The 17,840-nt window shown below is 37.0% G+C and overlaps 1 protein-coding gene across 6 annotated transcripts in view; it reads left to right on the forward strand.

The window, feature by feature from the left end:
* The first annotated feature begins 3,933 nt into the window (after positions 1 to 3,933).
* The window catches only part of LOC149828524 (isochorismate synthase 2, chloroplastic-like), a 239,968-nt gene continuing 226,061 nt past the window's right edge, over positions 3,934 to 17,840 (forward strand). For all 6 annotated transcript variants that reach the window (XM_090017631.1, XM_090017628.1, XM_090017632.1 and 3 more), the window contains exons 1-2: positions 3,934 to 4,051; positions 4,163 to 4,369. In XM_090017631.1, coding sequence (XP_089873757.1) covers positions 3,947 to 4,051; positions 4,163 to 4,369 — 312 coding nt within the window. In that variant the 5' untranslated portion in view covers positions 3,934 to 3,946. The remainder of the gene's footprint in view (positions 4,052 to 4,162; positions 4,370 to 17,840) is intronic.

Here is a 17,840-nt window from a genome sequence, read left to right on the forward strand (position 1 = left end):
TTTTCTTAAGGGTAACAAGACATCTGAATTGCGAGTTATGGTACATACTGATATATGTGGGCCCTTGACAGTAGAAACATATGAAAGAAAATAATATTTTATCAAATTCATACATGACTATTCAAGGTATGATTATATTTACTTAACTTATAGAAAATTTGAAGCTCTAAAAAGGTTTAAAGCATACAAACATGAGGTTGAAGGCTTGTTAGCAAGAAAGATCTACGTAATTATATCTAATAGAGGTAGTGAATATAACTTTGATGAGTTTAAAACCAACTGTTATGATAACAACATAACCTTTCATACAACTACCTTATACACCATAACATAATGGTATAGTTGAGAGAAGGAATATGAACCCGGATGGATATGATCAGATATATGTTAGCACATGATCTATGTTGGCACATGCAAAATTTTCTAAGAAGTTTTGAGGAGAAGCTTTAAGCACTATCATGTATATTCTAAATAGGGTTTCTTACAAGGTTGTAAAGCTTACACCTTATGAGTTGTGAACTGACAAAAAGTCAAATCTAAGTCATTAATTGCGAAAAGGAGGGAGTTGCCAACGCATGTACTAATTGCTAATCAATTGAGTGACAAGATGAATAATAAGATTATCAAATGTATTTTCATGGGGTACCCAAAGAGATCGAAGGGTTATGAACTATATAATCTTGAGAAATGATTCATTAAAAGCAGGAAAGTAGAATTCTTGGAATGTAAATAATGTTGCTTTGATCATGAGGATGATGAAGTTCTTCTTGATATTATAAATGATTTTGGGGTAACTATTTAAGAGTTTGAGAATAATGATCCATTTGTGAATGATGAACAATCTTCATAAAACCTAATTGAAAAGAAAATGTTCAGAGTTCATCTTATTTAGATGATTATTGTATTTTCTTGAACAAAGAGTTATGTTGTTCCTTGGACTTGGACAAAACTCTTGATGATTTAAGTTTTAATGATGTAGTGGCCTCGAATGAATTTAAACATTGGATAAAAGTAATGAAAGATGAGTTGAATTACATAGAAATGAATGGAGTGTGAGAACTAACTACAAATGCCTGAGGTTGTAAGGCAATTGGTAGTAAGTGAGTTCTAAAAAGAAAACTCAAAGCTGATAGAACTATTAATAAGTTTAAGTTAAGATTAGTTGTGAATGACTATTCTCAATGTGAGAGTATAGACTATGAATACTTATTTTCCTGTAACAAAATTGACTTTTGTGATTTATTTTGATCTTCATTTGTATCAAATGGATATGAAAATAACTTTCTTGAATGGTGAATTGAAACACACCATGTTTATACAACAACCAAAGGCCTTTGAAATTAAAGGTCAAGAGGACAAGTTGAATAAATCCTTGTATGAGTTTAAGCAATCACCTAAATAATGATATTTGAAATTTCATAAGGTTATAAAAAAGTTGGGTTATGAGGCAAATAATTTGAACCGTTATATATATGCCAAGAAAAGTGAGAGTAAATTTACTATTTTATCCCTTTATGTTGATGACATGTTTATTGCATAAAATGATATATAAATGATAAATGATACAAAGTCTTAGTTAAATTCTCGATTTGAGATAAAAGGTATGGGTGAAGCTTTATATATCCTTGAAATTAAAATCTAGAAAGATAGAAAATCGAGGTTATTATGTCTACGTCAAAAAAAATATTGTGATTACATTTTAAGGAGATTTAGAATGAAAAGTACTATGGCAAAACCAACTTTTATAGTTAAAGGTCTAAGACTAAGCAAAAATGATTGTCCAAAAGATGAAAAAAAAATTGAATGTTCCCTATGCTCAAGCAATTGGAAGCCTGAAGTATGTTATGTTATGTACTAGACTTGATTTGAGCTTTGTTGTGAGTATAATGAGTAAATATGAGAGCAAACCTGGGTTGCCTCATTAGGAAACATTGAAAATGATATTTTGATATCTAAGTGGAACAAAAGAACTCAAACTATGCTATCAAACAGATATGCTAAAGCTTGTGAGTTATTGAGATGCAGATTTTGTTGGTGATAAAGATGAAACAAAATTCACCTCTGGTTTTGTACTTATTTTATGAGGTGAGGCAGTTTCATGGTCATACAAGAAGCAAAGGTGTGCAACACAATATACTCAAGAGGCTGAATATATATCATGTAATATGATAACCACCTTCATTGTTGGGATAAATCACTTCTGAAATGACATGAAATTGGATATTCCAAAAGATTCAATACAAATTTATTGTGACAACAAAGCTGGTATACATTTGATTCATTCATAAGTTGATAGCTTTAAGAGCAAACATATTGAGGCAAAATATCAATATATGCATAACATTCTTTTGAAGAATGAAATAGAAGTGAAGTATATTTCTTGACATGTGAGTCAGATGAGACTCGAGTATGCCTAAGTGGTGAGTGTATAAGTCCATATATATTGTATAAACAAAATACTACTCAAGAGTGTGCATGACATTATAGACACTTTATAGTAAACAAGCTTGGTAACACAGGTTGTCCCTTATGGCTGAGTGAGAGACTTAAGAAATATAGTGGCCCTAAGACAACCGTTGGAAAGGCCACCCCCAACAGTTGAGCCTACATGCATGTACAACTAAAGTAAATTGAAATATAATACTTCATTAAGAATCAAGATGATCAAATTCTAGAAAGAAAACACACAAACATGTCAAGTACAAGAGTTGTAACTTGGAATTTAAAGGACACTTCTTCATTGAACATGTCCCTAATTGAGTCCCGTTTGAAGTATTTATATGGCCCTTAGGGTCGGATTTAAAATACACACAAGTGAAAGGATTCACATGAAAAGTTATGTTTGCAAATTCTTTGAAATACAAAAATCGGTAAAGACAAGAGGCTTTGATTTAAAGCAAATTGTCTATGGTGTTTTTTTGCTTAACAACGCATACCCAAAACCCCGGGTTCGCCCTTCTGCAAGCGACTATTCGTTCCTATAATATCATCTCAACCTTACACCACAAATGCATTCAACATGGTTTGTTTGGTAGGAATCAAAACTTGGGTAATGTTTTATCGATGTAAAAATATGATTTGTTGAATTGCAATATTTTGATATATTGTGGAGCGTTGATTTTTGAAGCCCTTAAAAGACCTACTTACATACCACAATCACATGATTTAAAACTCATTTTCTACAAAAACAAGCTTTATAGGTCACACTTGTATGCACCGACTTACCAAAAAATATAAAAGATATACAATTAATGAAAAAATTCTACTCAATATTTCCATACCTTCTTTGGTACTAAATAGTTACCCAAGAAAAATAACAAATTGATCGAATTTATTTTATCTCAATCAACATTATATTTGACCCAAATACTGATCCAGATCCGATTCAAATCCGTAAATAATTGATTAAACAAACCTGAATCCAATCGGAATGCACATTCAGGCTTTACTTTAACAAACCTGTAATATTTGAACAGATATTATGCTATATCCGACCCATTTACACCCTTAGTATCGGTTGGGGACAATCCAGCGCATTACCAGCCACAGTTTATCTCACAGGGACACACCATTTTGCCTGCATATCCATGGTGTCAAATGACTGGGCATCGTATGGATAACTTTTACTATTCTTAATACTGTTTAATATTTTTTAATAACATCTCAATAAATGAAAAAATAAAACATTAATATCAAAAAAAGTTTTTTGTTGATTAAAAAATTAGAAACATCCTTGCCCACGTGTCCTATTTAAAAAAAAAGTTCGAACTTGCGTGTCGAACCTGCATCGCTTGTCTTCGTATTTTCGTGTCTTTGTGACATAGCCGGTCATTCAAGAGGAAATACACTTTATTGTCCATTGACCAAATACGCAAGCACAATTCGGTAGTTTTTCATTCGCTATAAATCCCAGTCAGACTTATCGTCTGGGCGCTCTTTCCATCCAATGGCCACGCGCCAAATTTCGTCCCCGGCGATTCCCCGGCCCGACCCGCTCTGCCGCCTTGCCTCACCGGCCGAAACCCGCCGGAATCTGACTCCGGTGCCGATCGTAAGCACAGCTCTCTCCCGTCGGATCTCCATTGATTCCAATGTATCGAACAACGGTGCTCATTTCTTTTCTCCTCTTTTGTTTTTTTTATTTTTATTTTCCGGATTTCAGAGGAGTTCCTCCCGGTGGTCACTCTCGATGAACGGCTCGACTGCCGTTGGCTCCGGCAGGGATTGCAGGATTCCGGTAGATATCCGGCAGACACGCACCCTGCCGACGGTGTCGACTCCGGCGGACGCCCTGAAGCAGCTGAGAGCGGCGGTTCTGGAGCTGAGCTCGAGCCCTCCCTCCTGCACTTCGGGCGTTATCCGACTCGAGGTAACTCAGTTTTCTCCCCTTTTTTTTCCGATTTTTGAAAATATTTTTATTTTAAGTTCAAATTACGTAAACACACTTCGACATGAGCAAAATGACAAGGTCACCCGTCTAAAACACCTGCCAAGAACTGATACCATGTTTTCTTAAATTCTTAGCTTATCTCAAAATTACGAATTTAGGGAAAGGGTTATATTATAGTCATTTTTTGGAAACTTCGCTCAGTTCGTTGCCACCCGGCATTAGTAATCATCTTGCAAGGCATTTCATGCACTTCCTCTTTTCTGGCATCGAGTCTGATGGGTTTGTGCTGGAGGTGAAAACGGGTCCGAGCTACGACTGCAGTCCGAACCAGTCCGACATTTGGATGATATATATCCTGCTGGACTTCTGAAAAAGGCGATTGGATCTAGTCAGATCCGGGTCATAATTAGGTGAACTGATATATTAAAATCTGGGTCGTAACGGCGTCTAAACAACCCACGCTTCTCTCTTCTTTTTTTTCACTCGGATATTTTACCTGCATTCAATGGATTCAGTACCACAAGGTCTCATACCATATCCTGATCCAAAATTATACTATGAGAATAGAATCAGATCCAGAGCTGAAATCCAACTCTCTAGATCTAATGTCGGGTCAAGATTGAACTGACTCATATCCAACCCGTTTGTATCTCTACCTGGTGCCCGTCTTGTTGAGCTCTGGGTGCTCAATGTGGGTCAGCATTTGGATCAAAGGTAGGCTCAAGCCCAATGAATACGGAGGCCTAGACCAATTTGCTAATAGCTGGTTGAGCTCAGGCAAGGGGTCCGAATTCTCTTTAATGGTCCCTCAGCTCGAGCCAGGGTTCAAATCCTTTTAAGCAGGTTGGCATTGCCGTGGCTGACTTACACCGGTAGTCGACGGGCCTAGGCCCAAGCCAGTAAATCAGCAATGGAGCGTGATTTTTTCCTTGGGCCTTTGGGTCCAATTCGAGATCAACATGATATCCACATAGGGATATCCATTGATCGGCTTTGATTTGGGTATCCAACCAACTTATTACTGTTTAATCAGATCCAGTAAGCATTCTAGATCGGATTAGCTAAATGGATCACATTTGGTTTTAGAGTTTATATCCAAACCCAAATTTGAGTCATCTTAATCAGAATGGATGCAAAATGTGCATCCTATTACCTTAAATAGCTAAATGGATCCGGTTTCATCGCTATCCACAGCTGACTCCAAATCCGATTAGGCGAGATCTGATGATATTAGACTCAGTAATACCCAATGTTGTCAGTCTCGTTCCAACTGGGCATGAATAGGCTGATTCATGTCGGTAAAAATTGAATTCGCAACTGACCCGATTCTGGTTCTTTAAAATAAATTAAAAAAATACTAGAAAATAGTTTTTAAATATTTTATGACACGTGTCTTCTGCTGGTTAAAACTTGGCCTATTCATTTTGATTCAGTTGACAATCGGTATTGGTTGATTCACCTGAATAGTTGGCCAAGCGATTCTAACAACATTGGTGATGCCGATATGTCGACCCTTTACATCCCTATATCCACCCCTACACGAGAGACATTGCGGATGTTTTTCAAGCAAGGATGACACCACTAGTTTTGGGCCGGTCCCCACCTTAAAATAAAGCTAAATTTTAGGCCCAAATCTAGTGTAGAACTGATCCAACCCGACGGAATAGCATTAGCTCAGCTCAAGTCCAGCAATATGTGAAATGACAAAAAATCGTTAAAAAAAATAAAAAACATGATTAGAAACGTTCTGCATTCAAAGATACCAAAAAATATATATAAATGGTTTAAAAGCAACAAACATCCATGGGTGTAATTTGATTTGGATTTTATAAAATGGTGTCAAAAGGGTTGTCATATGTATGAGTATTGTTGTCGAAAATCAACTTAGGTCATAGAAACTGCATAATTGCAGTCCAAGATCCAATGTGATTCAAACTTGAGATTCAACTAAAGTGGATCTATATTTGAGTTAACTTTTTTAAATATAAAGTTTAAATGTTTTGCAACCAAGGCAAAGTTTCATTCTGTTTTTTTTTTCAAAGTTTTACTATGTTTTAAAATGAGTTTTAGATATTTGGTACATTTTTTTCTCTCCAAAAAACAGAGCGAAAAGTTCTGCCTGTCCAATGAGAAGCTCTTTTCTTGGGGTATTAAGGGTAAACCATGAGAGCTGAAGCTTGGGGCATGCTTGTTTTAATCACAGGTTACTATAGCTGTAAAAGTTTTGTTCTTGTCAAAGTGATTTATGTCATTTGCATTCTCAGGCGTTAACTTTCTCATGTTCCCTTTTAGGTTGCGGATCTGGCTTGTGTGAAAATCTATCATGTAATACTGTGTCATGTCATCAGTGGCGTAGCTAGGATTCATGTGTGTGTGTGTGGGGGGGGGGGGGGGCAAACAGGGGTGTAGGAAAAAAAAACTGGTTTGATAGTCAGGGTTCGGGGGCAGCGCCCCCAAATTTTTTTTTTTGAGATAAAATAAAAAAATGGCTACAATTATTAATAAAAATCTATTTCATATGGACAAATCAAACTATTTGCTGCAGTGAGGGCTAGGCTGGGCTGGGCTACAAAAATGGATAAAAATCTATTTCATATGGAATCAGGGCTGGGCTAGGACTCTCTTTTGAAAATGGATAGAATAGGTGGTATTTTGAAAATACCATTTTCTTGGTTTTTATCAACTTTTAAAGACATCACAACAAATTGCAATGTTTTCAAATATCATGGATGATTCTTACATAGCTAAAAAGACTCTCTTTTGGTACGATCCATTGTTTTCTCTGATTTTTCATATTTAATATAAATCCTAAAGATATTGCAAAACAAGGGATCAGGTAGTACAAGTATAGCAGGTAAATTGCCCACAAGGGCTTGTGATTGTCACCAAGTTAAGATGTCACAAGTTGGAAACCCACGAGTGGCGTCTCTTGCGGCAAGGTCAAAGCTCTGGGTGTACTCCGGGATGGGAGGGGGGTACCTCAAGGCTTAAGTTCGTTGATAGAGGGTTTTTCTATTTGTTTATCTAAAAAAGAATAGTGGGTAATAAAAACTTAACTTTACAGCACATCCAAGGTAATCTATTAACATGTTAATAATGGGAGGTCAATCAATTTCTTTTATTGTCCAGTTGTTAAAAGCAAATAAATTACTGAAGAAAGTTAAGATCCACATTTGTCTATTCACATAACAAAAATTCAGGGGTGGCCTGGCCTTGGTGATTTTGCTTGAAGGGTGTTTGTAATTTGCCATAATCCTTTCCAATTATTTTTTTTCACATGGTTCATTTTTTTTTTATGTTGGTCAAAATTGGAAAAATCTACCTGATATATTTTCAGTCAAGGACAAAAAAAAGGCCCTTAACTCCGAAGAAAGAAGAAAGACGGTCGAACCAATCATCATCACTTTTTTGCCAGAATAAAATACAATAGATGCACCCTTCTCTCCAATCCTCACATACTCTCTCTCTCTCTCTCTCCTTTGTCCGAATAAAGACGATAGATTCACACATCTCTCCAATCCTTACATGGATTTTCTCTCTTTCTCTCTCTTGCCTAGAGAAGAGGGACCAGTAAACAAAAATATTTTCTTCATGTCCTGACTTCCTTTGGACCATTCATTTCTAGATTATAAATGCCGATGTTCTATCAACTTGGAAGTGTTTCAACTACTAGCATTGATGAGCTTTGAGCATTGGTCGCCATAGGTCCAGACTGTACCAATAGAATCACATAGTCAACTGGCCGATGGGACCGTGCACCATTGAAAGATGATAGTCATTGGTCCAGTTCAGAGTGGGACCCCCGTGTCTTTACTGGTAAGACCTCTGATAGGTGATAAATTCATGGTTAGGTGAAAACTGATTCTTGAACGGACAGCTCATACGGCCAATTAGTACCGCTTGCAGTAGGAAATTTAAAAGGAAAAATTTCATTCATCGGCCAACCTTTTGCCATAATTTCAAATTGCCCGACATTTTTCTGAATTTTCTGACATGGGCCGTAAGTTTCTTAACCTCAGGTTAACCTCCAATGTCTTGGAAAAGGTGATTCTTCTGAGTTTTTCTACAGTGGGTTTGAAAAAAATGCTTGTTTACCTCGGAGAAAAGAGAAGTTAGGTTTTTTATTTATTTCAGGCTCCTATTTTCATTGGACTCAATTTAACTGAGATTTAACCTGAGTTAATGGACAATGGTAATAGCAGATATACATTTGGCAGTTTCCGGAAAAACTGTAGCACATATAAGGAAATTCAGAAATTTGAGCCACTTTTTTGGGATTGAAGGCAAAAAGTAAGCCCTAGAGAAAATTTCCCAAATTTAAAAATTCCTCAAAACTTTTTGCTTAATGGTAACATCAAAATAGACTGTGGGCTGGCTACTAGGTGCTGGATGTGCTAATCTTTTTCACTAATGGGGTTGACTTCTGATTTATAAATTGCATGGAAAATGTTTTCATACTACCTTTATGCATGACCCGTGCTTTGGTGCATGAGATGGCGAAATTTATTTTGGTTAAAATGTTTCTTAAACTTGTTAGGGCGTGTTAAATCTCCCCTAAAGCAAGAAGGCAAACATGCATGGACTTTTTCTAGCAAGTGTAATTATCGCATTGTATGCATAGAATCAAAGTATTAAAGCTTGGCTTAATCTTTGTTTCTGCAGAATATTTAGGTCGACTGTTATAATTCAGTGGTTTAGGTCGGTGCCAGAAAGTTTTTCACCTGCCTGTTTAGGCAAATGAGTTGATTGGATCAAGACACTATATATCTGGATAACATCATTAGCTCCGTCCAAATTGGTCCCAATCCGTGTTCCATACAAACTTTTTTGTGATATTCAGCCCTTTATCTCGTAATTGAGACATGCATCAGTGTCCAAATTGGGGACAAGAAATTCTCAGAACAGGGGGCAAATTGGCCCCTGTATGGAGTGGCCAGACTCTCTTGTGATGGTGTTTTATGCTTCAGTACAAGCAGTGTTGTGAAACGCATTGAGGAGTAGCGAGGCGCTCCACAAAAAACCGAGGCCAGGCATAAGCCTCGAGGCTGCGTAAAGCGTAAGCCTCAATTTTTTTTTGAAAAATTTAAAAAAATTATAAAAAAATATCTAAAAATACAAATAAATAAAGAAATGCTTTATTGATGAAGTAACAACCAATAAAAAATAGAAAATCTCAAATAAGTACTAAAAAATCTGAGATTAACATATAAAAGTAACTAAGAAACTGGAAAACTAATTATATAATTGAAATATATAATGTCCTTTAAAGCGACAACCAAAAATCTCAAATAAGTACTAAAAAATATGAGATTAACCTACAAAAGTTAAAATATGAGATTAACTTATAAAAAGTAAAGAAACTAATACTGACTTCTTCTTCTTCTTACAAATAAAGAGTAAATAAATAAAGAAACTAATAAATATAGCATATAAAAGGAACTATTAGAATATATAACTGATTACATAAGTAAAATATATAAGTAAATAAGTTTTTCTTCTTCTTCTTCTTGGTTTTTTTGTTTTGCGCCTCACGTCTCAGGCTAGTGCCTTGAGGCACACCTTTTGTGCCTCAAGGTGCATTTTTTTTAACACTGAGTACAAGTTTATCAAACTAGGTCTACGATCATGATAGATGGTCGGTGTTAATTGAAACAACTTCAATATAATTTAAGATGATCCAGCTTGGAAACTCCAATCACCAGACTTGATCTTACATGGCCTTTGACAAATTCTATGATCATTTGTTGTCTTTGACAAATGATTCAGGTAGATTTTTTCATAATTTTGTCACCTAGGAGAAAACAAATGAACTTGATTTGTGTTGAAAATGTAACGACCCCAACTCCTACCTTTGAAAAATGCAAAATATTTTTTTTTTCTAAGAGTCGCGGAAAACTTCCCAGAGACATGGGGTCCCTACAGTTCCAATTTCAGTTGGATAACCACACACCACAAAGCAACTTACATTTATCAATCATAACCAATCCACTGAACTCTTTTATTAATGAATCAATAAGAGTAATATGTTCAATGTCAAAAGTGAAATATCAAATTGCAGGAAATTAGAAGAACTAAAAGAAAATAACAGTAGAGTCACTCTGTCCGTGAGTGAAGCCGTCTGAAACAAATGTGACCCTCGTATCCCTCAGAAGCGAGTCGACTTCACTGATCACCTGTGCCTGGGAAAAACCAATAAAATAAGAGGGTCAGAAATCCGAAGAATTCTGCGTACAGGTTTCCCTAATGAATCAAATAAGAAAAAAAAAGCATAAATAAGATCCATATAATATTTTTGAGGAATACGATTATAATCAATTCCTATGTCAATTAACCATTCATGCATAATTAAACATTTAACAGGAGGGAACACGAATTATGTAACGTTGATCACAACTTAATCAATAAGGCAATTAAATGCAAAAGAGCTCAACATCATACAATGATCAACATAAACAACCAAGTGAACAGGTAAACATGCATGAACTAATGCATAGCAAGAATATGCATGATTTATGTGCAATGCAGGAACCATTTATTATCTTCCATTTAAGTTTTTCTCTTTCCATATGCATGTCTTATTAAATGCACACATCCTTAAGTTTCTCTTTTTAATTACAGTGGCCCGCGGATACACCAAACGAGTACAATCTTCGAGGTCAAGTAGGGTTCCCGGGGTATCTTCACACACAATTTGTATCTTATTACCGGGTTCCAAACTTAGCCCTCGACCGATATCAGGAAACAACACCCATCCATCGAAACCTTAGAAAACAGCATCCAAAGTCGGGGACACCAGGGAAAACAGCATCCATTGACGCCACTTTCTTGGTATACCAAAACTCACAGCTGTGACTAACACACCACTCCCGGGTAAAGTGGCGGATTCTCCCTAAAACCGTGGCCAGAAGAAGAACCTCAATATCGGGTTCAGGGGCAACAAAACGCACACAGAGTTTTTGTATCCTCACGGTTTCCCCTAAACCGCAACATCCAAGATTCCCACACTAAAGCAGGGACATCAAGGAGAAAGTGAATTACACTGTTCTTTATTTTCTTTTATCTGGTTATTAATTCATTTCTTTTACATTTGCGAATTTACATGCAGAATTAATAACATAAGCTTGCACATCAGCATGCTAAGCTTTTCACGGGACCACAGCCCGTGACAAGATAGAACAATGTGGTAAAACAATAATATCACATTTGATTTGTTGCAATGCATCAAAATAACTAAAACAGAGAACCACTGGTTCTCGGGGCTCACCCGGCCCCTGATGATCCAATTTGATCATCACTGCATTCATAAGCAAAAATCCTCAATCACATGCCACTATGCATTCTTTTCACATGCTTTTCAATGCACATTCATCTATGACAAAATCAATAATATTTAAATGCATGAGCACGAGTTCCCACACCAACATGCAATGCATACTTTCATTCATTGCACAATTCCTGTCAAATGCATCATTCCAATTATAACATGTGAACAATCATGCAAAACTCATAAATTTCAGTGTGCGTATATGAACAATCGTGAAATCGACACTTTCACTGAAGCATGATCATCTAAGCATATGCACGTGAATAACTCATGCTTTCACAGGGGTACAATTGACTCCATTATTAATAGAGAGAATTCCAGAATTCAACATGCTCGAAGCAAACTTTTATTCGGCTCAATCGAGCCCAACAATTGTACCTGGAAAGCAACTAGTTACAAGTTAAGGAAATCTGAACTGATCTTGTAAGCATATAAAAAGACAAAACCTGGATATTTCAATTGGTACAGACCCTGCTTGGGGGTCCAACACGGCTGTCAGGTAACTGCTAAGCCTGACAGTCACTGCACAGACTCTACCAGAGCCCACGCAGGAGACTACCAAGGCCTGGCAGTCAGCCCTTTCTTCAAAGAGGGCCCGAGAACCCGTTCAGGCATATACAAAGATACCTAGAGGAGGGAGATTAGGAAGGCACCAATGGAACTGCCTCCCTTTTTTTTTTTTAAACTTATATTAAAAGTGCAACTTAACATGTAGAAGGTTGTCTCAATTGGTAAATTGGGTTCTGAATGCAAAAAGTAGATGTCTAATCCACATGATGTAAATGAGACAAAATGTGATAGTTTGTTTTCAAGGAATCGGATTTCAAGAACTCAGATAGGATCTTGCCAACAACAGCAAATAGGAAAAATACATTTTTATTAGCACTGCGAGACTAACTTACGACAGCTAATTTAAGCAATACTTCATGCTCATGTAACTCAGAAACCTAGTTGGCTTGAATTCTTCTTTTGTTACTGGGTCCCATGTCTTTATCAACCTCTAGAATCATGCCCCATATCAACCAGACATCCCTGGATTGCCCTGAGATCAGATATGATATACAACAAAATATATAGAAACAGATCTCTTTTCGTATGAGAATAAAATGATAATACCATGAGCCTCCTAAACAAAAACATAATCATGTAAGTTTGATTGTTCTATCAATGTCTTGATTGAACTCTAAGTTGTTGGATTGCATCTGAACTATGTTATCAACCCTAAGCAAGAAACAAATACCCTTTCATCAAATAGTCTGAATACAAAAAGAGTAGGCAGCTAATACATGCACACAAGTAACCAATCGGGTTAGACACAAGTATAATCACCAACATTTAGCAAAAATAAAATCTTAGGCTTCCATTGAACTATATGGTCTGAACAGAATTTCAAAAAAAATGTATTGAAATATGCTGAATAAAAAAAATCTGAATACCCTTAAGCTGGAAACAGGTTTAAACCGCGAACTTGGACCTCATAGAGAAAGAAAAACTAATGTATCCATATCCTACCCTAAAATCCGAAACTCCCAACTAAGACAAATCATACCCAAACTCATATTAAATCACCGATCAACTTAAAATCAATTTTTTTTCACCCAGGAACCCGATTCTTAATGGTTTCAAAAATGCCATCCTGAAACCCTAAACCCATTCGATTTGAAACTTTCGTTGCTTGCTGAAAATAAATCATTCTCAAGGAGCATGTGAAATATTAGCATGTGAAAAACTCGCACTTTAACTCCCTGTGATTCGTCCCACCGAAAGCCAAAAACCACAGAATATCAAAAATGAGATTTCCCAAATTTTTTTACATAAGATCCAGTTTATACCCCCTTTCTCACCCGATTTCAAAAGAGAGAGCCCGTACCTTTTTTTTGAAGAATTTTCCGGCGAACTCTCCGGCGATCGAAGGTTGCAGTCGCGTCCCTTGCGGCTGCTGTGACAGGGGTACCCACCGTAGCCGCGGTGGCTGTTGATGGGTGCTGTTTTCCGGCGACCTCCACCTCCCCAAAGCACTCCCTCACAAACCGAAAGAGAGAAGGACGAGGGAAGAGAGAAAGAGAGAGACGCAGAAAGAGAGAAACGAGGGAAGGGAGAAAGAGAAAGATGAGGGAAGAGGGTGAGACCCCCCTCTTCCACCTCCCATTTATCGCCGACCCCCCCCCCCCCCCCCCTTCTTGCCGAGATGGGTGGGGTTTCGGTTACGCCTGTGTAACCCCCCCTCTTTCTTGATTTGTTAGGGTTTTATCGGGCAACCCTTATCGGGTTGCCCCTTGCCTTTTAAAAACTTACGGGGGCGCGGCTCGGGTCCAGACTCGAGGCCCGTAACCCAACCCCCAACTATATGGATTCATCAGTTGGATCCGAATGGATCCAACTGTGGATCCTCGGATAATTAAATAAATAAAAATTTAAATTTTATTTATATATTCTTCTTATTATTATATTATTAGTTTTATTATGAATATGGATATAAAGACCATTTTATGGATCTTAGATCCATATGTTGGATCCATTTGGATCCAAACACGGATCCAACCTTAAATACTCGTTTTTTTTCAAATAAATTTAAATAAATAAATGACAAAAATTGAGGTTATTACAGAAAAGGGGCAAATTACACAATGTACATGAATTATCAGTAATGTTTAATCTCAATAGGAACGAAAGCTTTCATTGTTTGAGTGCACGTGTGTATGTGGGACTTATCTTTGCTGCTATTGATAGCAACATACTATCTCACAATCATGTTGATTTTCTAATTGTTTTTTTTTTCTATAATGATTGATTTTCTAATAGTTGCATTGCTGTGTATGCACACACACACACATTCAAGCTATGGAATGCATGTTAAATTCTCTCCAATTTTATAATACAATTAGAATTCAATAACTATCAACCCCTCTGATTGGATGAATCTAAGATCAAATGGAGTCTATGCATTTGGAAAAAAGAAAGCTATCAATTCCTGGAACTCGCAGCTGCCTACGATTTGATAGTTACCAAAGCCTGTTTTGAGTGCAAATACAAAGGAAAGACTATCTCACCTCCTTTCTCATTTCCATAAATTACCTTCTCATGATCATTCTCCCAAACAACCACCACTCTAGTTGCTTGACCAAATTTTAACCCAAATCCTCAACTCGCATCTCAGCTACTAGCTACCAAACATAGCCTGAATAGATTTGGAAGCAAGTCAGTTCCACATGTATGACAAGTCAAAAGCTAACAAGTCCCGAGCAAATAATAGTTACTTCCTTTGTTTTTCTTTTTACTAGGAATGCAGAATATTTCCTAGTTTGATTGTCTTCAGAGACATAAAGCTTTTAGAGTTTCCTGTCTTATTTTCCTACCTTGGTAAGATTACAAATAATCCAGAGTAAGATGATAAATTATTGGTGCCTGCGATACCTGATGCTGCTAAAAACATCAGGATCCCTAGCAACAAACTCATCAATTTATTGCATTTTTAAAGGCGCTAAAGATCCTTCCTGCATGGATATTACCTTACAACAACAGAATGGAAAATTACAGATAAAAAGGGAAAGAGCGTTATAATCTATCCACGGAAGAAAGTTCAATTAAAACCATAATAAAAACTTTGTAGAGTACAGGAGTTGATTAATTGCGCAGTTAATATGAGAAAACATGAGGGACAAGTTTTGAAAAGTGGCTTCTGAATCATATCTTGGGCAGGGTATGATTGGTCATCTTGTAGAAATGATGTTGTTTTACATTCAACTTTGCTACTTTGCAGTTATTCAATTTCTAGGTCAGATATTACATCATGGCAGGCAATCTCAAATAGAAACCAAAATTTGCTTAAAATTTGACAGAAGTGATCTACCTCCCATTTGGGAGATATTACGTGTATTTGGATTGGGTTCTATCCTCTTTCGCCTCTCTCTTTGTGCTACTTTCCTCTGTCTAGTCATGCATATTGAGGTGTGGTATGACCAAGGCTGATACTTGATCAAGTATGGTAAAAGCTGTTGGCATGTATATGTTAGCAGTGGCCTTGCGCATGGTAATTGAGGTGGGACCACCCTTATGGACATGTGCATTAACAGTAGAGAGAGGTTCTTGAAGTTGCTACTGTTTTTCAAAAATATCATAATTATAAATTAAATTTGCTTGTAAATTTTGTCTTTCAAAGGAACTTTGTTTGGAAGAAGTAGATTCTTTTTTATTGTTTACTTCCCATTAAGGAAAAGCCATCAACCAAGTCTATTATTTAAATGAACAATTCCTTAATGACAACGCCTTGCACCAAACCCTACTGAAATGGTGGACCCTACATAAAGAGGAATAAGTTCTGCATGGAGACCTCTAAGAAATCAGAGGGCCAGTCGTTTAAAGGGGAAAGTTATAGGAATCTGACCTATCCTATCCAACCTCTCTGTAGATAAAGTCTATAGCTTTAGGGGTTGAAAATTCAGTGATATTTTTCCGCTGGATGTTCCCCAAACGGAGCCCTCATGAGTCACGATGTCTTTCTCGATTGGAAGGTCTAGGAATTAAATTTAGTTTCCTAAAGATCAATTTCAATTAAATTTTGATTATTCCTTTTCATAGGCAAACTGGAATTCAAGATCGAGACCCGTCAGTTATGGTAGTTTCACCTAACCATCCAGTTATTTCATTCAATCCTGATTATAATTTCTTAAAGTGCTAATAGAGCAAGCCTCATAATTGGCAGAACTATCTTAAAGCAAATTTATCCACGAGTAGATTCTCTGAGAGTGTGTTTGAATCGTCTGGGATCTCAAATCTGCGAAATAGATATTTAGTTCTATCCCTATTTTTTTTGGTTTGACACTCCCATTGCATCATAAAGCTCAGATTTGCGTGATTTTTAGGGATCTAAGATCTTTTGCTTGAGGGCCAAATTTGATGTGGGCTCTGTGCTAGATCCCACCTCAAGCCAAAAGATTCATGGATTTCAGGGGCAACTAACCCCGCCTAATACTACAACAGTGATTAGTTCTAGTGCGTTATTTGGGAACTGAGATTTGGTGCAATGTGATTGCACACTTAAAGTGTGCTGCTGCACCTGATCACCCACAATCTTTGGGGTACAGCCTGTCAGCTGTGGGGCCCAACAGCAGATGGTGGGTGATCAGATGCAGCAGTACATTAAAAGTGTGCAATCACGTTGCACCTGTCCTTTTGTTTTTTTATCAATATAGGACATTGTTATGTTGCATAGAGCATCTTTTTTTCCCTGACCTTTTTGTTTAACTCATCCCACCCCCTTAGACTCTTTGCAAACTGATTGCACGCATATCTGACAAGTAGGTTCCTTTGTGAATGCCACCAACATCTAGTCGAAATATCCATTTCAATGACTCAAACACAAGGCTAAACCCTAGTGTCAAATGAGGTAGCTGGATGGTTAGGTCACACTGTCATGACTGAGAGGTCTTGGGTTCAATTTATTTACCAGCTGGGACAAAGAAAATGGAGTTTTGTCACAATGGGATGGAAAGAGGTTATGGTGACTGATTCACTAAAGGGCAGTCAGTGGCCACCACCCTGTCTGACAAAGATGTCAAAGCCACTTGTTATGATATCGTTGACCATGCCCAAGACATGGCTAAATAATGAGGGCGGATAAAAAATATGCTTTAAGTAGCGTAATCATGGTGGGAATTGATAAGAATCATCAGACCAACCAAGTAGACACATTGAATGCCATATGTGTCTTGTGGGCCAATTTTCATTATCAAGCCAATGGAACATATTTTGTTTGGATATCTAATCCAAATTCTACCCATTTACACCCCTAACTGAAGTAGATACAAGAGATCGGTTCATGGTCAAAATGGTCAGAAATTTGTGTGTGTGTGTGTGTGTATGTATGTGCTCTTAGCTGTTTCTAGTCGTCTTCTAGCTATCCAAAGGTTAAAAAATAAAAAAAATTGTTTGGTATATCAACCAATATGGGTTGGATCATTTCTAGCCATTTTCCAGCCGTTGGGTGGTCGAGAAAAAGGCCAAAAGAAACAAACCCACAAAACCTCGCTTTTATGGGTTTTGCCATCAAAATGCGTAGTGAATCCAAACTCAAAATCCAGATCTTGTCATGCCATCCTGCAACCACCTTATACTAGAATCCCAAAA

This window comes from Nuphar pumila, chromosome 9, assembly GCF_984573655.1.
Source record: "Nuphar pumila chromosome 9, dmNupPumi1.hap1.1, whole genome shotgun sequence".
Classification (NCBI taxonomy): domain Eukaryota; kingdom Viridiplantae; phylum Streptophyta; class Magnoliopsida; order Nymphaeales; family Nymphaeaceae; genus Nuphar; species Nuphar pumila.